Consider the following 21,477-nt stretch of genomic DNA (forward strand, 5'->3'; position numbering starts at 1 on the left):
TCCAGAGTGGCTGCACCAGTTCACATTCCCACCAACAGTGTAAGAGGGTTCCCTTTTCTCCGCATCCTCTCCAACATTTGTGGTTTCCTGCCTTGTTAATTTTCCCCATTCTCACTGGTGTGAGGTGGTATCTCATTGTGGTTTTGATTTGTATTTCCCTGATGGCAAGTGATGCAGAGCATTTTCTCATGTGCGTGTTGGTCATGTCTATGTCTTCCTCTGTGAGATTTCTCTTCATGTCTTTTGCCCATTTCATGATTGGATTGCTTCTTTCTTTGGTGTTGAGTTTAATAAGTTCTTCATAGATTTTGGAAACTAGCCCTTTATCTGATAGGTCATTTGCAAATATCTTCTCCCATTCTGCAGGTTGTCGTTTAGTTTTGTTGACTGTATCCTTTGCTGTGCAAAATATCTATTTATTTTTTAAAAGATTTTATTCATTTATTTGAGAGAATCCTATATGTCTTGATTGGAGAGTTTAAGGTAATTGCTAACAATATGTACTTAGTGCCATTTTGTAGTTCTTATAATTGATGACTTTCTTTAGTGTTATACTTGGCTTCCTTTTTTATCTTTTTGCATATCTATTATAGATTTCTGGTTTGTGATTATTATGAGGCTCATATATAACATCCTAAGTACACAGTCTGTATTGTTGATTGTTGCTTAAGTCGCTCAGCGGTTGAGTGTCCTCCTTTGGCTCAGGGCGTGATCCTGGAGACCCGGGATCGAGTCTCACATCAGGCTTCCCTGCATGGAGCCTGCTTCTCCTTCTGCCTGTGTCTGTCTGTCTGTCTTTCTCCCTCTGTGTCTCTCATGAATAAATAAATAGAAATCTTAAAAAAAAAGTCCACATTCTAAAAGAACTTCAGTTTTACACCCCCTCCATATTTTATGTATATATATTTTGTATCTTTTCATTTTGTGAGTGAGTCCCTACTTAAATACAATGTGACTATCAGATAAAACTGCTTTTACTACTTTTGTCTTTTAATCTTCATCTCAGCTTTGTGATTGATACACTATTTTTACTGTATATTTGCTTTTACTTGTGAAATTTTTTTTCTTAATTTTCTTCTAATTATGATCTTTTCTTTTCCACGTAAAGAATTCCCTTTAACATTTCTTATAAGGCCAGTGTAGTGGTGATAAACTCCTTTACCTTTGGTTTGGGAAATTCCTTCTCTCTCCTTCAATCCTGAATGACAGTCTTGCTGGGTACTCTTAGTTATAGGTCTTTTTTCTCTTGAGCACTTCGAATGTGTCATGTCTCTCCTTTCTGGCTTGCACAATTTCTGCTGAAAAAACAGCCTTATGGGAGTTTCTTCATACACAACTAGTTGCTTCTACTGGTTCCTTTTAAGATTCTCTATATTTAATCTTTGACATTTTAATTATGTGTCTTGTTGTGGACCTCCTTTGGTACATCTTGTTTGTGGCTCTCTAGGCCTCCTGGACTTGGATATTTGTTTCCTTCCCCAGGTTAGGTAAGTTTTCTGCGCCCCCCATCCCCTTCTGGGAATTCTCTAATGTAAGTGTCAGTAAGCCTGATGTTGTCCCAAAGATCCCTTAAGCTATCCTCATTAATTTTTTTTTTCCCTCTTCACGTTGGGTGCTTTCCATTAGCTGGTCTTTCAGATCACTGATCCACTCTTCTGCAACCTCTAATTTGCTGTTGATTCTAGTGTATTTTTCACGTTATTGTATTCTTCCACTCTGATGGCTGCTTTTTTGTATTTTCTCTTGGTTGAAGTTCTGAGTTCATCTACTCTTGTGTCTATTCCAATAAGCTTTTTTCTAATAATTTCTTTGAACTCTTTATTGGGTAGATTTTATTTAGTTCTTTTTCTGAAGTTTTGTGCTTTTGTTTAGAGCATGTTCATTTAGTTTGTGTTTATTTCTATGAAGTAGATGGGACAGCAACTTCCTTTCTAAACTTGAAGAAATTGTCTTGTGTAAGGATATCTGGTATCGACTGCGTGCCTAGCTGTTTGGGCTGATTGGAGCTGTAGCCAGTGGGTAAACTGGGAATCCCAGGGCCCTGCAGAAAGCACTCTTGCAGGACAGCTGAAGCCACAGGAGGCCTGTGCAGAAAGTCCCACAGCAGTATGTGTAGGGGGGGTGCCCAGGCAAGTCATCTGGAGCATCCCAGGATGCTTTGCCCCTGTGTCACCTTGGTGATACAGCAGGCCAGCCAGGATCCTATCTGTATCTGCATTACCATCAAGGTGGAGAAAGAGTGTAAACAGTGGCATGTTGCAGCCTCTCTGACCCCAGAGAGTGTTCTAGCAGGACCCCTACCGCTTGGTAGAGAGCTAGTTCCTTAAAAAGCCATGGCTTAAAACAGCAACTAGATATCTGCATCCCAGGGTAGATAAATCGGCTCACAGTCCAATTCTATCCCTCCCCATTGCAGTTTATAGTGTCGGGGTTCCCAATTGTTACCATCTCTCTCTCACCATTCTGTACGTGGTACCTCCATCCTCTGTTGTGCAGAAGTTGTCCAGTCAGCCCTCAGTTCTTAAGAAGGAACTATAGATATAGTATATATATCTACATAGCTATAGATTCACTGTGTCCAGAGAGACGTAAGATCAAGATTCTACTTCACAAACTTCAATTTCTAGTGAAAGCTATATAGTAAGTGAAGCTTTTTTTTAAAAGATTTTATTTATTCATTCATGAAAGACCCACAGAGAGAGAGGCAGAGACATGGGCAGAGGGAGAAGCAGGCTCCTTGCAGGAGCCTGATGTGGGACTTGAACCCAGGACTCTGGGATAATGATCTGAGCCAAAGGCAGATACTCAGCCACTGAGCCACCCAGTGTTAAGATAAACCAATGCTAAAGTTAAAACTTAACTATCCTGTAAGTGAAGTTTTTAAGTGTTAAGAATTCAAATCAAATGGGTTAAAGCTACCCCCAAATAAAGGAAACAACTCTGTACATAAGAAAATATTTTCAATCAAAGAAAGGTATGAAGATTAGAAAGACATTTTGAGGGAAAACTTAGAACAAGACCTGAATGAATGTAAAAAAGTTGTAGGTTTATAGAAAAAAATTTAATATATGGTCAGTAATGGCTAAGATCAGAATTTAAGTTTTAATATTACATAATTTTGTTTATAATTTATGAAAAGCAAACCAATAATCTAAGATTCTATGTCTTCATCAGATCTTTGATCATTCAGGAAAACTGAGTCTTCAATATTAAAAGAGCCAAGTTTTGCTCACAATTATGTAACCTTTGGTATTTGCCTTTAATATCTTACTGTCACTTTGGTTAAATATTTCATAATGATTAGGAATCCTATTTAATAAAACGTTCAAGCCTTTTGATATTTATTGACAAACTTTCCAAAATCAAATTCTAAAAAGTCCTTTCATCACAATCTAATAGAAATTTTCAAAATATTTGGTCTCCTTATAAAAAGATTACGCTAGTTAGGCTTAAGTTACATGGGAAGCTCTGTCAACTGATACTGAAACCCTCTCAGATTATATTTATGTAGAAGTGGTATTAAGAACTCTATGAAACTCTTAGAAATCAGGTATGTCCTAGTATGTTATCTTAAAGTGCTGTGTGTCACAGAAATAACCAAATTTCTTTGTCAAGTGCATGGTCATGAACTCTAATCAGATTTTTAACCATGGCCACTTTTGTCTGTTGTTGTTTCCAGACAGTTATACTCCGATGCTTTTACAAACCCTCCTGCAAATGTTTTGTCTGCATTGAGATTCATGGAAAGAAATCTGAGTACACGTGTCTCTGATAATAATTAAGATCACGCAACTGAACTCAGTAAGAATTTCCAGAACTAATGAAAGAATTAGATTTCAGCAAAGTAAGAATAACATGGAACTGAATGAATTGAGGATGATTGTAATTTTTATGACTTTTTGTTAAACACTGATTTTTTTCCAGCTTTAAAGAAATTTTTTTCTTAAGATAACTATAACTTACAGCAATTTGATAAAACATATCTTTGTGAACAAAACATTTATCTTCTCTACCTAATCCCTTCAATATTCTTATATTTTCATAATATACTCATTTGCATAAGTTCAATAAGAGTAATAGGACACAACTGGAAACACTGATTATATTACCAAGGCTTTGACTAGAATGTCATATTTGAGGGAGACCTGCACAAACTCAGACACCACCACACAGCTTAAGGAAATAAGGTTGACTATACAGAGCCAATAAAGCCCCCTGTGCCCCCTGGAAAAACAGCCTGATACCTTGCTTACAGGGTTCCCAGCAGATTTACCAGGTGAAGAGGGAGGGTCATTTCCTGGCAGGTCCAAGAACTTCGGGACACTTTTGGGGCCTTGAGAAAGAATTAACCAAACCTACAGCTGTTACAGGGGAAGTCTGAGCAAGTATTTTTTGTTTGGCTTCTCACCTTGGGAGGCTGTTAAAAGTTCAGGCTAGAAAGTCCTTAAAAAAGGGCCTATAGGATCACTTACTATTCTTACTGCACTCGTGTAAATAATCAGGTCAAATTTTTAAACACTAGACTTATTTTGCAAACCGATTAGTCTTAATTGGGCTATCTTTGGTAAAAGTTAGTGTGATTATAAAGAGAAAAACTGTTTCAGTAACATATCTTTGTGAATACTATATTCTCATACATTTCATTATGAACTGGACAAGATCTTGATTTCTTGTTTTCTCCAGTGTCTGGCTACAACTTCCTCAAAGAACACCCCCTCCCCCCAATCTTTTTTTACTTGGAATAACTTGATTTAAAAAACTGTCCTTTTTCTTGAAGCCCTGCAAACTACACATAAACAACTTCAGAGAAATCAGAACAGCTCATATGTAGACAATCTCCATGCCTGTTGCTCTACGGGCTACTCAAAAAGTTCACCACAAAAACTCAAAATTACAAACCAAGAAAATACATCAGATTGCCACTGCCTGCTATCCAGAAATCCACTTCACTGGCTACCATCAGAAACGCCTCTCTCTTACTCATTACCTGATTTGAATCAGTGGACTAACTTTGAGAACACATAGCCACCTCCTATGAGTTTAACGAAACTGACATAGCTATTGTCAGAACCCAGCAGGTTCACTGAAATGGAACAATCTATCAACTTTTAAGGTATGAAACTTCCAGGGAAGTTGCAGAGGAGGGAACTGCAGGAGCCAAGAGCAGACTACCCATAATGTACCACAGTGGCATACTCGGTATTTTGAATTGAAGCTATGTGGGAAGCAGCAGATACAAGGATACTCAGAGTCTCCTCTGTCCTTCTAAGAACAGAAAACAAAACTCCCATTTGAAAGGTATGCTCCCCCTGCACTAAGAACTAAAAAGATGTCTTTATTTAAAGCTAAGAAAGCTACAGAAACAAATCTGGCTATATTTTTACTAATCTACTACTACAGCCTGAATTCCTTACTAAAACTCCCAAACATCCGTCGTCTTTATCCTGTCAATTCCTAACAGATTTATTGTCTAAAATGTAGATTTTAAAAATGCCCACTCTAGTCCTTTGTTTAGGTTTTGGGTGCGCAAACTCAAACTTCGATTTTTTTTTTCTCCTGTTAATCTGTCTCATGTAAATTTTAATTCGTAGTCCAACTGGAAGAATCTTGAACAGAGGAAAATTTCTTCCTCTCCTTCACTCTAACATGCCAAGTGGTCCACCCATGAGCACATCTCCCAGCCCACAGCTAATTCACTGGCTCTGAATAATTCCTGAGGTTTTCCACCTCCCTTCTGCATAGGCATTTGGCACTGTTGAACGAAGTGAGCTCAACATGGGGTGAAAAGAGCAAACAAGAACATTATTTTCCAAATATAGAAGGGCATGGTGGTTAAGATTCTCAGTTCCAGTTTCAGGTAACAAAAGAAACATTTTTACATTAACCCTCATGTTTATACTTATCTATACATATATTCACATATGGGCCACATCTTCTCGCACTCCAAGTATCAGTGCCTGTAACAATGTCTAACAAAATACCTTGTAAAAATCCACAAAAACAGCCAAGAGGCCCCAGAGAATAGAGGCATAAACAGACGCAAGATGACAGGCACAGAGAACTATGCAAGTTTTCAGTGGAGAAGTGCACAGATGAACAGAGACTGCAGTGAGGACAATGGAGGTGGGGCTCAGGAGGAAAACAAAATAGGGCAGGAAAGAGGAAAGCTGCTCGAGAAATGACCCCAAATTATTAGAATCCTTTAAAAATGTCAGGTAATCTTCTCAGAAGAATAAGGTACTACATGTAGCATTTCATTTTGGGTAACTGGAAAGGAAGAAGGGGGGATAAACTAGATTGTGTCTAAAGCTCGACGGACACTTACACTTACCAAGTACGTTACTGATTGGTTTAGATGAAAAGGAAAATAAAAGGGATAAAAGATAAAGCAATACAAAAACAAAAGAGAACATAATGTGAGGGCAGAATTGTGGTAAAAGCTAACTAGGTATTACATTAATATAATTCAAATATCCACCATCTTCTCCTGTTACTTTATGGTGCAGGTCAAGCTGTTAAGTGGGTGCACAGATATGTGTACACATGTACACACACACAGGACAGTTTCTGGCTAGTGTCATCTGCTATGATCTTCAGTCAAAGGGCAGAGTTTTGGATGTCTTAAACATCAATCCCTTTTGCAAACTATCTCTGGGGTACAAAGTTATTACATAGTCGAACCAAAGAAAGAGGAGAAGCATTTTAATAGACATTTCTCCTCCAGCTGTGTGGGTCTGGTCCTCTTCAAAATGGTTTATTTGCCTCTTTAATACAAGTTGAAATTAATCTCAACCTTGATTGAAAAATCAGTTATCCTATGGAAACAAACTGTCAAAAAAAGAAGTTGCTAATGAAAGTATTAGTGTCCATTAGACATATTTTCTTACATCTGGCCACTAGAGAGAAAATCAACTCACAAGGTATTTCAGACATTCTGTTCTTCTATTTCTTAGTGTAAATGCCATAATCTGTCCATATGTAATCTCTTATTAATAAAACCAGCAGCAGTATTCAGCCTGAGAGGAACAGGTACTTTCTAAATCCAGAATCTAAAACCTAATAGACCCAGTTAAATGCTGTCTGTGTACATTAACACATCTCAGTTACTAAAAATGTTCATCAACATAAAAAGGAGGACACTAAGTTATGTAAGGCTCCAGCCTGTGAAGACTCCAGATACACAAAAATCTAATATAGCCCCCCTAGGGACGGGTTCTTCTATCAAGTGATTTTTACAAAGTAGTTTTATTTTGTTTTTAAGAGGATATTTAATTCATGCTTTTTATAGCACCATCAGTCAGAGGAACTCTACATATTCCAAAGAAAATACCTTTTGATTCCATGAATGGGTTCATACCAAATTTGGCATTTTTTAGGACAGACCAATTATCAGCACTAGAAATTTGTCCATGTCCAGAACAACACTGTCTGAAAACCCTGTGACTTAGATAGAGAAACAGTATCTACATTTTATGGAACAAACAATGAGGCAGCTTAAGTTCCTTTCCCTGAGTGACCCAATGGTTCTTGGACACTTATCTCAGACCCCATCAGGGAACAGCTGCAGGCAGAAGAGGAAACAGGCCATACCACAGAGTGAGCCAAGGTGATCTCGAGAGCCGCATCACGATTTAAGAATACAATCTATATCCAAAGGGGTGGGGGAAAGGAAGGCTTTTTTCACGTGTGCAAAAGAGAGAAGAGCATGGACTTGTGCAAGTTTAATGAAGGTTCGGGGCTGAGTGAAGAATGAGGAAATACAAGAATAGACTCTCATGCTATTTTCTCCTCTAATATCGCAGAAACTACACCAACACATAAACGTGCGTGCACACACACAAACACACGTACCTACACACACCATATTGACACTGTTCCTCTTTCTCAAAATTATCCCAGGAAGAAAACCACACCTCTGAAATGATCAGCCTAAAGGGGCATCACGCTTCCTCACAGAGTAAAACAAATGACTTCCCAACCACCTGTAAATACCCATCAAGAACACGAAGATACCTTATAGGAAAAAAAAAAACAAAAACACACAACTTTTCATTTTAGTTGTGACTGGACCTGATTGATACACCACACCCACATCCACCATATATGAGAGTCTCTACTCCTTAGCCTGACTGGCCACGAAGCTCTCACACTGACAGGCAGCGCTCAATCTCTCTGGTTAAGAAGCCTTTCAAACACTGAATGCACCCACTTGGAACCAGCCCCGTGAGGGCCTGGCTGGGCCCAGAGGGGAGCTGTGGTGCCCTGGGTGCCGACGAGGGCCAGCTGCTCCCAGCCATCCTGGCATCACCATTTCAACTGTGGGCTAAAGGGCTTTGTGTAGAAGACTGAGGGGAAAAACATCCTGCCTGATTCATACTCAGCATTTCTTTCTTATTAACTCTGTGCCATAGAGATATGCTGATGGTCTAAGCACAGAAAGCAAAAAGACTTGCACATGGCGGGCTGGGGGGGGGGGGGGAGGAAGCAAGATGTGGGAAAGGACGACCACCAGTCTTGCTCCAGTGTCACCAGGGCTCAACTCACAGGGACAGCCGCTTCCTTTCCAGTCCCAATGTCACAGGGCCCCTCATAGTTGCTTCCTGGTGATGATGCCTGGAGCATCTGACTGGCTCCAGTGCTGCAGAGGTGGTGGGGGAGGGGAAGAGTGACAAGAAAAAGGGTGGTGGGCACGGGATGAGAATGACCGTATGGCAGAGAATCGTCAGAATGTCAACAAGAGAGAAACCTGTCTGAGACCACGGATAGAAAACTAGTAGCTATGGGGACTGAGAATTCAATAAACAAGTAATGGTACTAAATATTTTGGTAAACAAAACAAGTAACAGACTGGCTGTTCAACAGTAGAGAACTATTCTTGTGTCTATTTCGTAGTTGAGGGGTTTCCATTTGGAGTCCGCAAACGTTGGCCTGTGCAGCCTTAAAAAAATCTGAGAAGTCCCTCCTGAGGATTCTCTGGAACATGGCTGGTTCAATACTTCAGCATTAACAAAAGTGAAATGGTGGCCAGACCTTCACCAGCCCTGGCACATTAGCATACTGGTCTCTCTGCTCCAGGCAGACCTCAGTTTTTCTTGTCCTTCTGCAGCTGGCTTTTGGTGGTCCCTAGGTTGTTCCACACTTCTGTGTACATGAGGGTCCCAATGAAGACAAACAAGGTACCCAGCCAGTGCCACACAGTGAAAGGGTTCTGGAAGTACAAGATGGAAAAGATGAGGCTGACAAACTTGCGGAGAGTCACAACAAGGGTGACGGTAAGGGAGGCGCATTCTGTGGTGAGAATGAAGACGCCCCGGATGCACACATACCTGGGGTAGTGGGGTTAAGGTGGTTTTCTGTAGACTATCGAGAGAACATTCTGGCATCTCTCTTGGTTTAAATGTTCATATTATAAGAACCAGAAAACATGGGGGTGCGTTATGGCTACTCTGAGGCTCTTCCTTAGCAGAACATCCAGCAGGTGAACGTCCTACCATTCGTGTGTGGATCCGAACTTGAAACTGCCTGCAGACCTCCCACCGTTCTTGTTCTGAATTCTTCACACCGTGTACAGTGAGGGTCCCGTCCCCGATAGTGAAGGACGGTGGGGAACACTTTCAATACAGGTCAGCAAACCCACCTTATAGGACCCGGGCCTCACCTACTCATCCAAAAAGGAGCTCTGTGGGCAAATCTATTAGGTGATGTCAGAGGAATGAGACCAATCTCAACCTGTTTCATTGTTTCAAAGCCTTAATGACTTTTATAACGTACTCAAGGTTGTTCAAAAGAACCTTAATTTAAAAAATTAGGTTTTAATTAGTTTGAAATTTCTTGCAGAATTTTGTGGTGGCTTATGACATATCCTGAGCTACTGAAAAACCCCAGCAGAAATCACAGAGCATTCATGTCATCTACTAATACTTAATTATCCAGTGATTTCTACCCCTCCACCCAGAGCAAGCTCCTTATGGTGGCCAGTGACTTCCTGGCCTACAGCACCACTAACATTTCTTTGGCCCTCCACAAAGGCACTAACTGATGGGCACCTCTGTCTCCGGTAGTCCAGAACAGATCAAGGCAGAAATGAAACTCCTATCATGGCACCATTAGAAGAATAAACATTCCTATGTCAAAATAACACAGAGCAGACCATATGGCAGAGGACTGCAAAGGATACTGAGTGATGACATTCATCAGGAGGTAGAACCACATGATGGGCACTGTCACACCAATGACTGGGACTTGATACAATTCTGCAAAGATTAAGAGGAGAGATCGTCATATATTTTTGACAGCTTAATGGAGACTGAACAGAATAGAGATCGCAGCATTACTTCCTTTGCAAACAGATCTGGACTGTACAGCACAGTAAAACTTGTCTTGATTCCAGGCTACATCGGTCTCAAGAGTTATTACATTGGTTTCTTAAATTATGATTTCTTTACACTGTAAAATAAATTTTCTACCATATACCTGAATAGGACCTCATTTTACAAAGAAACACTGTGAGTACAGAGAAGTTAAGCATGACATGGTCTTAACACACAATCAACACAGGAGTAAAGACAACCAGTAACTAAATGCCATTTGGAAATACATGCAATCCTACTAGTAAATCAAAGAATGCAAAACTAAACAAGACGCTACCATTTTACAGCTATTAAAACAGCAATTAAAAATTTATAAAATCCTAATCTAGAAAGGTGCTAGTGAAATTGGCAACCACTCAGTTGGTCGTAGTATCAATTGGTGTGCTTAATCTTAATTTTTTTTTTTTTCTTAAATCACTTTTTTCTTAAATCACTTTCATAATGCTTATATTAAGGGGCAATAAAAGTATTTATAGCCATTCTTAGGAATTAATCCTCATTCAGAAGCAAAAGAAAGTCCTCCATTGATTGGAGTACTATTTATAATGAGGAAAAACTGAATCAATCTCAATGGCTAATCTTAGAGCAATGGCTCTGTAAGCAAAGGAACTTTCACTAAGTGAGGCATGACACATTTGAATAAAAAAGAATCATCAAGATTATATGCAGTCACATAAAAAAGAAGGAAAGTGAAAAATCAAGTATAAAATCTTATCTGCACGAGGATGACAACTATGTTGGAATATATGAAACAGTCTGGGAAGAAACTGATAAAATGAAATTAGCAGCCATCTAAGGCAATGGAACTCTAACTTTTCTTCCTTTAAATATATTCTTACGTTTTATATAATGATGCTTACACAGTGAATATTTGGGAGGAAATAAAATATTCAAGATCAAAGAGTAAGGACATAGTGATCCTTAAAGGATCAGTTTTTTAAAAATTCCCAGGTTGTTTGGGGGGTTGAACTATACAGTATAGCTACTTTCTTTGGCAAAAAAAAGAAAAAGCCATATACATAAATGTAATATAATTGTTTGTCTGGATTTGTGGGGAATTCCCATAATCTGGTTTTCTGTTATCTTTAAAACACTTAGGACATACTGAAATGAAAAGACAGTTAACAAGTATTATTACTGTTTAGTAACTTCAGAGATCCACTGAATTAATTGGCTGGGGAAGAGCCAAGCTGTAGGACTCAGAATATTTAGATGGATATTCAATTCTCTTAACAAATTCAAGGATAATATGTTCAGCTGAGATAACCTCAAGGCAAGGAAGAGAAGAAAAAGCATATTCTTAACTAAGGGATGATTTTGAAGAAGTTGAAAGATTCTTTTTTTTTTTTTAATGATTTTATTTATTCATTCATGAGAGACAGAGAGACAGAGACAGAGAGAGGCAGAGACACAGGCAGAGGGAGAAGCAGGCCCCAGGCCAGGAACCCGATGTGGGACTCGATCCTGGAACTCCAGGATCATATCCTGGGCCAAAGGCAGGCGCTAAACTGCTGAGCCACCCCAGTGTCCCAAAATTGAAAGAATCTAAAATATATTTTATATAAAGACCCATACCTGTGACTTTCAGAAGCAGCATTCTAGTAACTATATCAAAATCAATCCCAAGAGATCTGATAATGTTTATTTCAGTAGCCTGACACTATGTGGAGACTCACAAGAGACCTTAAAAAAATCATTGTGTCAAAATGGCTATGTGTCAATTTTATCTTTAAAAAACAAGTTAGAAATGATTAATTCAGAGACATAGAAACTTTCTGATACACTTTTTTGTGGGCGAATGGGACAGGCAACACTGCAAACTCAAACAGAAAGCATTCACAACTTCACAACGCAGGTTCAGATGGCAAACCTGTTTATAGGGCACACACTGCCATTCTACAAAATATACTTAACCATTTTAGGCATGAGCAATGGAAAGCCTTATTTTTACAAATGTTTATTTGTTCCTGTGTGTTCCTCTGTCTGTATAAACTGTATGTCTTTTAGTAGATAATCACATAAGTAATTCCTTTCCAGTTAATTGGCAATTTATAGCTAGTTTATTAAAAAGCCACTTTATAACAAGAGCTAACTTACCCTGTAGACATCTAAGCAAATTTTGCTTATTCCTGCTGCCTACTTATCCTGTACCTCGGAAAAAAGTCCCCTCGTGTTTTTGTTTCCCTCTGCTCCAAGGGAGCTAGGACTTGGGTGTGCGAGCAGGTCTGTCTTCACCAGCACAAGAGGTATGGCGGCAGCAGAAAGAGCTGGACTGCTGCCCAGTTTCTCACAGTCCCATCTCTGCAGAGTGTTATTGCTATTTTTTTTTTTTTGCATTCTCAAAACATCAAACATTCCACATGCAAATGCAAAAACAAATTCCAAAGCAGAAGACAAAATCTGAAGATACTTTGACATCACTTGCAAATAACTGAGAAAGCACCTGTATAGAGCTTTCGTGGCTGCAACTGCTGACTAACAGCACTATCTTTCTGGGAGGTGGATTGAGGATGGCTTCCAACAGGGCAGGGATTTGGGTAAGATCATGAAAAAAGTGGTGGTCAAGTCAATAGCAACGGTGAGAGTTGGCCTCAGAATCTGTCAGGTAATCCTACTGGATGACCCCACACTCACCTGACTTATTGAATAGAACTGCATGGTCATAAATATCAGAAGCCAGGAAGATGAAGCCAGGAAGTGGAAGAGCATGCTACGAGAAAAAAGATTCCATGTAAATTTAATTAGCAATAATCGCGCCTCGGATACACCTCATTGGCTACGATACTGCCACTGTGCAAAGCTCCATGTAAATTTAAATACAGACACTTACTTCACAGAATATGTAGAGTGGCTTTACAATGACTTACAGTTTCACAAGTTGTTTGACAAGCAGTATCAAGAAAAGCAATTTAGACTCGTTAGGTTAAATGTATCCGGTGCTTTGGACCACATGGCTTTTTCAGTGTGCCATCGACCACATGCCACAGTTTTTGCCCTTCAGAAGTGGAGTCAGCTGATCATCACACACTAAACAAATAAAAGGAACCAGCATCCTTCCCGCGACAAAAGGAAAATTTAAACTTAGTCATTTGGCCCACAGGATTTCCTACATTTTGCTCCTTTTGAAAATAGCAAATATAAGGACTTAAAAATTATAGGCAACTGATGAATTATTGAAATCTACATCTGAAACTAACAATGTACTATATGTTGGCTAACTGAATTAAATTAAAAAAAAGTAAAAACACTTCTATTCTTGGAAAAAATTTAAAAATAAATACAATTTATGAAGTAAGCAAAGGCAGATCTCAGGGCATTCAGGTAACTTGTGGAAAAATGAGATTTGAGGACAATATGAGGTCAGGGAAAACAAAGACAAGAATCAAAAGAGGATGAAGGGGAAACAACACGGAAGCACAGGTAAACAGGTGTGACAACAACCCGGCACCACCATGGTATGGAATCATAGCTAACAGTACGGGGCAGCCATTTTGTGCCAGGTACTGTTCTAAAAGAAAGATGTGAACCACATAGACTGTTCCTTATTTTTTTTAATGCCCAGCCATGTACTCCAGCTCCAATTAAATATCTCAAACTGATTTTCTGCAACTTTAGTGCTCCTAGGTTGGACGTTCTCCCCATAGGAGAGAGGTTGGAGGAGGAGGAGTTAGAGGAGGTGGCTCTAGCTCAGCAGCTTCCAAAAAAGAGGTGGAAGTGCACAGTATTAGCTAATGAAACTCCCCATCATAGACAGCGCTCCCCGGAGAGACTTCTCTCACCTCTCTTCCCCTCTCCCTCAAATGCCTGCCTGCCAGCCTGCCAGCATCCCCCTCAGCATGTTGTTTTTGGAACTTATTTTCTTATTCTAAGTTCCCATGGTAGTTTTAACTTGACTTTATCTATAGGAACACTGGGGGTAAAGGTCCTCATTCCCAGGGATTGTTCCTGGTTAGCAGACATGCTAGCTTCATGCTGACTGATCATGATCATCTCACGTAGAGAATCGTGGCTCAGAATACAAGTAGTAGCCTATTAAAAATACTTGGTCCTTTAACTATATCAGAAAAATGCATATTTCATTTGAAATAACACACTACAACTCGGTACTTTCTATCTTCCCCAGGTTTAAGAAATTGCTTACGTTATAAAACAAAGCCTCCTTGGAGTGCTTCCCGAATTGTTTGTATAGGGTCTCTTGGAAAATACCCATCCTTGCTGACATCAGAAGTGCAAAAGTCAGTGCCCCAATCCCTAAAAAAAACAAAAAACAAAAATTAGGCTACAAGATACTAGATTTGCTCATTTCCAGATGTTTTCCTAAAGAACACTGACTGTTCTACATATATTACAAGATAGTTGTAGAACATACACAACATTTTTAAAAGAAATGAAGTTCAACCACAGTATACTAACTACCCAGTCCATAATAGTTTGCTCTCTCTCTATATATATACATGTATGTATGTATTTTTTACACTAAAATAGGATCATTATGAATACACAGTTGTATCTCTTGCTTTCTTCACAATCTTTTTCTTGGATTTTCCTTCAAGTCATTCATTAAAATTTTTTCAAAGGTATGAATTAATGGCTCCATGACTCTATCACGTGGAGGGACCATATTAAATGTCTTACAACATGAGAATTAGATTACTTCCAATTATTTCGCCATTAAAATCCATGTACATCCTTGGACATAAATCTTTAAACAAAATGTTGATGATTTCCTTAGGATAAACTTTGCTAAATGAATTAGCGAGTCAAAAGGTACAGACATTTTTAAAACCCAAAACATAAATTTTTCCAGAAAGGCTGTGTCAATTTCTACCATAAACAATTCATACAAAAATGGTTGTCTTCCTGCACCCTCAGCAATGAAAATAATCATTTACTCTCTTGCCTTATAAAAGTGGACCGAAAATAAAAAGGTACTGCATTTTAGTTTCAATTCGCATTTCTCAGATTCTAAGACTACTGAGTTTGAACGTACAATGATCAGACATTAATTTTTCCCTGTGAATTGTATGTTCATATCCTCTGCAAATTTTTCTTATTGGATAGAGTGTTTTCTAACAGCTCATACAGATCTACGTTAAGAAGAGCAACCTAGGAGCGCCTGGGTGGCTCAGTGGGGTAAGCTTCTGCTTTCGGCTCAGGTCGTGATCCTGGGTCCTGGGATCAAGCCCTGTGTTTGGCTCCCTGCTCTGTGGGGAGCCTGCTTCTCCCTCTCCTTCTCCTTCTGTGCACCACACCCCCCAACATGAATAAATAAATACAATCTTAAAAAAAAAGAAGAAAAAGAAGAAGAAGAGCAACCTAAAGGGATAGTTTCCAAGCCAAGCAACAGGGAGAATGGAGTTTTTGTACTATTTCTCATCCGCTTCATCTTAATCTGGTGCTGCCATCAACTGCACTTGGAAAGAGTTCCACCTCCATATCCTACAACATGAGGTCAAAGCTCTATAGGAGTTGTCTAATTAATTCCACAAAGAGATACTCTTATTTTTAAAAATTCCCTAGGAGATCCTGATGATTAGGCGGGTTTGGGAACACTCATTATGGAACAGCTAGCTTATAAAGAAAATGAATCTAAGACTTAGAAATGAGTCCCCTGGAAATTTACTGCTGCACCTCAGCAGACAGATCATGAAGAAATGGATGACACTCGAAGCACTCGCTCCCAGGGAGAGTGACGGGCAAGCGGACATGTACGTTTCCTTCTAGGCCAGTGGCAGCCAAGGAAACCGTGGCCCCGTGTTGTCATACATACTACCCCAAACATGGACATTGTCTTCTTTTCATGTTCAACACCAAAGTTCAAAGCTAGATGATCCCAGGTGCCTCTCTCTTCGGTGGCATAATCTGTTGAGCCAATGCTTCTTGCCAAGAAACTTGTCCCTCAGGAGAAAACTCAGCAAACAGGACTGCAGAGGCTATTAGCTTTAGTGTAATTACTGTACTTGCCTAGTAGCCACCTTAGAAATGCCTGGAATCCATCATTCTCACTTGAGCTGGACTCGGAAGTCTAGGAAATAAGAAAAAAACACCAGGTACAGAGGCCAAAACTTCACACAAAGTGCTTGGGTACAAAGGAACCCTCTGTGTTACCCACTGACCTCCACTTTTCTCTTGCAGAGACCCGAATCCTTCTATTGCATAAGCATGTGCATGTATTGCATCAATAAAAAGTACTGGGGCCCCCACGGCAAGCAGTGAACATAAAGGATTTGTGAAGTGATTCTTACCACCTGCTTGGCTGACATCAAAGTGCAAATAAATATCCCCACAGACACCAGGGCAATAGAGGTATATTTGAATATGCTGTATCTGCAAAAACAAGAACAGACCACCTTAGGAAAACAAATGCACAGATACGAATTTCCACATGACATTCACAGTTGGATGTTGGGTAAGAGTACAAATCCCCACAATATAGCCAATGGAATCAAGCACATGTAAGTGTGTGTGAAAGAATCAGGATGCTGACTGAGGACTGAACACCCCTTCTCAGTGTTGCCTAAATAGTCTGTGGACCGACAGATTGTTTCACCAGAAAATAATAAAAAAAGACATAGAGCAGACATGACATTCCATTCTGCTCAAGAGTTCCAGTGAAAGCCAGACAGGTCTTCACTGGCACCTGTTGCTCTTCCTCTTTAAGGCCCCAAACCTGAGCGTCAGAGACATGCCACGCAAGAGGAAGAATGGAGCATCAGGGACAAGGAGCAGGATTCAATGCTCGGAGCAGGATTCAATGCTCAAGAAATCATTCAACTGTCCATTTTCAAGAGAAGATTTTTTTTTTTTTTTGGTAACATCTCTGAATGACATCAATGTTGCTTTTAAATGCTGGCACATAAGTTGGATAAAGGGAGAAATATTACACTAAAAGGACTGCTGGCGGTAAGAACAGTGGCGTTTCATATGAACTAAAACAACCGCATTAACATCCCTCCTGTGCTCTTACTGATAAAAGTGAAAGGCCTCGGGCAAGAATGAAAAGGAATTAAATGGATAGGATGAACCTCCCGAGATTTCCTGTCAAGTACTTTGTACGGTTCTGGTCACATCACCTCATAAGGGGCCAACAGAACTGGCTAGCGGCAGATCCGGGGCCAAGAGCAGGACACCAGACGAGAGAGGGGCAAGGCAGGAAATGATTCAGGCCTAAGAATTAATGAAGGGCAGGCTAAGGTAAGTAAAAAGTTGGTCTTTAAATCCCGGAATGAGGAACCCACTATGGACCAAAGGGACTCTACTCAAGATATGCAAAAGGAGACAGCAACTTACTAATTCATGATATTACATAGTTACCTTAGGGAAATCCCTGCTTTCTGGGTGATACGCACTAAGGAGAGTCACACAGGCTTACGTGGGTAGACTCAAGGGGTCAGACCCAAAACAAGTTCTTCAGGGAAATGGATGTTTAACAAAGGCCCCTGACATTTCAGAGCACTATCAGGAGAATACATTCCTTTCATAATATTATCTTTTGTATCCCTATTGCACAAAATTAAAGGTTGGAAGGACAGCAGGTCTGTCCCAACATGAATTCTATACCACCAAGAAATGTAGCAGTCACTTCAACGTGACAAACCCGAATGCAGCTGTACTCATTTGGTGAATGCATAAGCCTCAGAAGATAATGGGTTCATGAGCCCAAGCAGGAGGGACAACTGTCCTTCTTATGACACAGCTCTTATTACTTAAAAACTCTAGGTTCCCACACTCTTAATTGACAGCACTTTTTAAGTTGGTCTAGAGTTCTAATACTGGGGCTAGATACTGAATACACAGAAAAGCTGGCATGAGCTTGTGCAGTTGTGATCTTAACATTGAGGGTGAACTTTTCCTGTGAAGTGTTCCAGACAATGTGCTGACTCTCCCCAGCTCCTCTCCTCCCTGGGAGTAAGGGGTAAGGCTCAGAAAGAAGGTAGAAGATCCATACTTTGAGAAAGTATCCCAGATATTTCTGGTATTTCCCAACCACATCCTAGAGACCCCCACTGGTGACGGCCACATGGAACAGTCCTGAAAACTTCTTGTTCCATCTCGTTGGCCATTTGGGTCTTCATTAGGAATTTTCTTCCTAATATGGATGATTATCATTAGTTCATCACATTGTGCTGATAAACTCCTTCTAGGATAGCACTGTCCAAGAACTTCCATGAAGCTGAAAATGTTCTGTATCTGGGTTCTCCAACTTGGTCGCCACTAGCCACATGTCACTACTAAGCACTTAAAATGTGAGAAACTAATTATTTTATTTTATTTGAAATAACTTAAATTTAAGTGTAAATAATCCCATGTAGCTAGTGGAGACCATATGGGAGAGTGAAGTTCTAGATCAACTGGCTTCGTAGGTTACTATGGTATTAAAGATTCATGATGACAAGAGCTATTTAGTTCTACAGAGAAAATGCTGCTCCAAAGCCACAGGTGGGGCTCCTTACCTGGCCCACTGCCTCAAGATACACAGCACTGCCACAGAGAACACTAAGAAACAAGCTAGATGATCACAAGCAAACTTATCACCACTACGAGAAAAGGAATCCAGCTAATGGACAGGGCTCTGGATATCCTTCTTGTACATAAAATATGAAAGTGTACTGTTTACCTCTTCTTCAAAATGATAATTCCTAGGATCATGTTGGCAATTAGAGAACCCTGTAAAAGGAGACAACAGTAATAGAGGTTTAGTGCACCAGAGAAAGAAAATAATTCAAGATAAATATGAACATGCACAAGCAAGAAAAAGAGCCAGAAAGGAGGTTAGGATTAATAATTAGTAAGCTTCACTTATTCTTATAATGGCAAAAAGTATAAACCATACAAATGTTATGTAAAATAAACCTTCTGAAGATAATGAGAATAAAAATGGTCAATTCTCTAAATATTGGTCAGAGCTGAAATTAAGGCTAGCAGAAACAAATTATACTGTAGATTTAATTTTGTTTAATTTTCCATCAAATTTACAAGAGCTTTTACAAAGCTTTTTTTCCATTAAGCTTTTCCTCATCCCCGGTTTTAATTAATGAAAGAAGGCATGCAGGGATCTTTCTCTTCTCTGGAAAGGTGTCGCTCAATCAGCAAGAGTTTATTGAAAGTCTATTATGTGCTTGGTCTTTGAAAGTCATTTTTGTAATTATAATTAGCTCTGAAAAGTTCCTTTGGGGATAGCACCTTTAGCCCCACAGAAATCTCAAACTACACAGAAATGTTGTAATTCCAACGGTCACCAATTTGCATTCTTCTGCAATCCTAACTACATTCCCCTTGAAGTTTTTCCTGCTCTTCACAGAGTGCTCTGTTCTTATTTATTTATACACAAACTATTTGCAGATCTCCCACCAAACGTGAGAGGAAGAAGAAACCTCTGCTGCTCTGGGACAAACCTTACCTTCAATAATTTCCCTTTATTTAGGGCACCTGGGTGGCTCAGTTGGTTAAGCATCCGACTCTTGGTTTTGGCTCAGGTCATGATCTCAGGGTGGTGAGATTAAGCCCTGCATCAGGCTCTATACTCAGTGGGGAGTCTCCTTGAGAGTCTTTCCCTCTGCCCCTTGCAGCACTTGAGTGCAGGCACCCAACCCTCTCTAAAATAAATAACCTTAAAAGAATTTCCCCTCATCTCAAAAGTCTCTTGCTTTAAAAAAAAAAAGGGGGGGGGGCATCAGAAAAAGAAAGTGTTTATGTACTAGAAGTAAGTGTAATTTTAGGATAGAAATAAAAAGTAATGAGAAATAAGTTAAATAACATTCATAGCAAGCCTGACTATAAAATCAATCAGATGAAGGAAATTAAATGTAAAATCTGTTTCCCAGGGAAATTTCAGCTTTTATTGATCACCCATAAGACTTCAGAGGGATAAAAGTCAACTGTCCACTTTCCTCATTACTGCGCAGATGAAAGCCAACCTTTACTCACACTTTATTTTCTTTCTACTTTTGTCAAGTATTCAATCTACCCACTTAGCTTCATTTCCTAGAGGAACATATGCATGTGAGCCAGCAGCACTTACAGATCTAAATATCATATGCAGGGGCATGGCAATGTTGAGATTCAGGGCATAGTTGTTCACCACGCTGACAGTGAAGAACATGGTTACCATCACGGCATAGTACCTAAAATGCAGAGATCACAGCATATCACACAAAGTTTACTATTTCAAGAAAATCAAGTTTAGAAGGAATAGTCATTTTTGGTTAGAAAGGTATTTTGTTTTAGTCCCTACAGATTAAAAGATTCTAATACTACTATAATGTGAAGTCAATATCAAGCACACATAAAAATACATCCAAAGCCAGACTAACAAACTCCCCTATCTCAAAAGACTTATAAGTATAAAAATTCTGACTTTAAGGGAGTAAGAGTCCTTCTAGGAGAAGCTTGTGTTCTTTCCCTGTGGCTTTAAGATGTAAATATTCAATATTCTACTGGTCTTCTCTAGGAAATCCTTTCTAGTCTATCCCTCTAAAATACAAATTTCAGAGTGGTAATTCTTATCAAGAAAAAACACAAGGGGGAGAGGTCATTTAGAACTTGACTTGCCAAGAAGAAATTCAAATCTTAAGTGTCTTCACAAATACTAAACAAAGCTTTAGCCATCTAGACTGATATAGCCTTATTCCATCTACCAGAAAAATAACAGATATTTAACTTTTATCATTATTACCGTAAATCCTGTACCTAACCTATTTCCTGGCAGTAATTTAAAACCTGAAAAAAAATAAAATAAATAAAACCTGAAGCTATAAAGGCTCTCTGTCTGTATGTTCATGTCTATCTATATTTACATGGTGTAGCTCTGTGGTATTTTCTACTTCTGGGGGGTTCTGCTAAAATTAATTTGTAAAAGCTCTATTTAGTTGGTTTGAAGGCAGGCACTTGTAAGAATTAAGCATTCTGCAATTCTCAAAAAGAAATTAACCCACTTTTCAAGTTCACATGGTTTGAAAAAATATTCAATATAAATGCTAGTTTAAGGTTGATGGCTTAATTAAAACAGACATGTCTTTAGAGTTACCAACACTAAATATGTAACTGTTATTCTAGTTCAGTTTACTAGCCTTTAAACAAGTTCATGTTGTCCTTTATAAGATCTGTC

General features: G+C 39.3%; 1 protein-coding gene and 1 pseudogene across 5 annotated transcripts in view; both read right to left on the reverse strand.

Annotated features, from left to right (window-relative positions):
- Positions 1-21,477, reverse strand: part of SLC35B4 (solute carrier family 35 member B4) — a 45,788-nt gene that overhangs the window by 7,868 nt on the left and 16,443 nt on the right. For 3 of the 5 annotated variants that reach the window (XM_077857405.1, XM_077857406.1, XM_077857404.1), the window contains exons 3-10: positions 20,392-20,494; positions 18,988-19,037; positions 16,616-16,697; positions 16,335-16,395; positions 14,512-14,621; positions 13,005-13,080; positions 10,178-10,253; positions 3,867-9,326 (exon numbers count right to left, since the gene is read on the reverse strand). In XM_077857405.1, coding sequence (XP_077713531.1) covers positions 9,083-9,326; positions 10,178-10,253; positions 13,005-13,080; positions 14,512-14,621; positions 16,335-16,395; positions 16,616-16,697; positions 18,988-19,037; positions 20,392-20,494 — 802 coding nt within the window. In that variant the 3' untranslated portion in view covers positions 3,867-9,082. Of the gene's footprint in view, positions 1-3,866; positions 9,327-10,177; positions 10,254-13,004; positions 13,081-14,511; positions 14,622-16,334; positions 16,396-16,615; positions 16,698-18,987; positions 19,038-20,391; positions 20,495-21,477 lie in introns of those variants that run through there. The other 2 variants (XR_013357169.1, XM_077857407.1) reach the window with 1 other exon arrangement.
- LOC144289250 (U4 spliceosomal RNA) lies at positions 13,100-13,172 on the reverse strand (annotated as a pseudogene).

The sequence above is a fragment of the Canis aureus genome, chromosome 18, assembly GCF_053574225.1.
Source record: "Canis aureus isolate CA01 chromosome 18, VMU_Caureus_v.1.0, whole genome shotgun sequence".
Taxonomy (NCBI): Eukaryota; Metazoa; Chordata; class Mammalia; order Carnivora; family Canidae; genus Canis; species Canis aureus.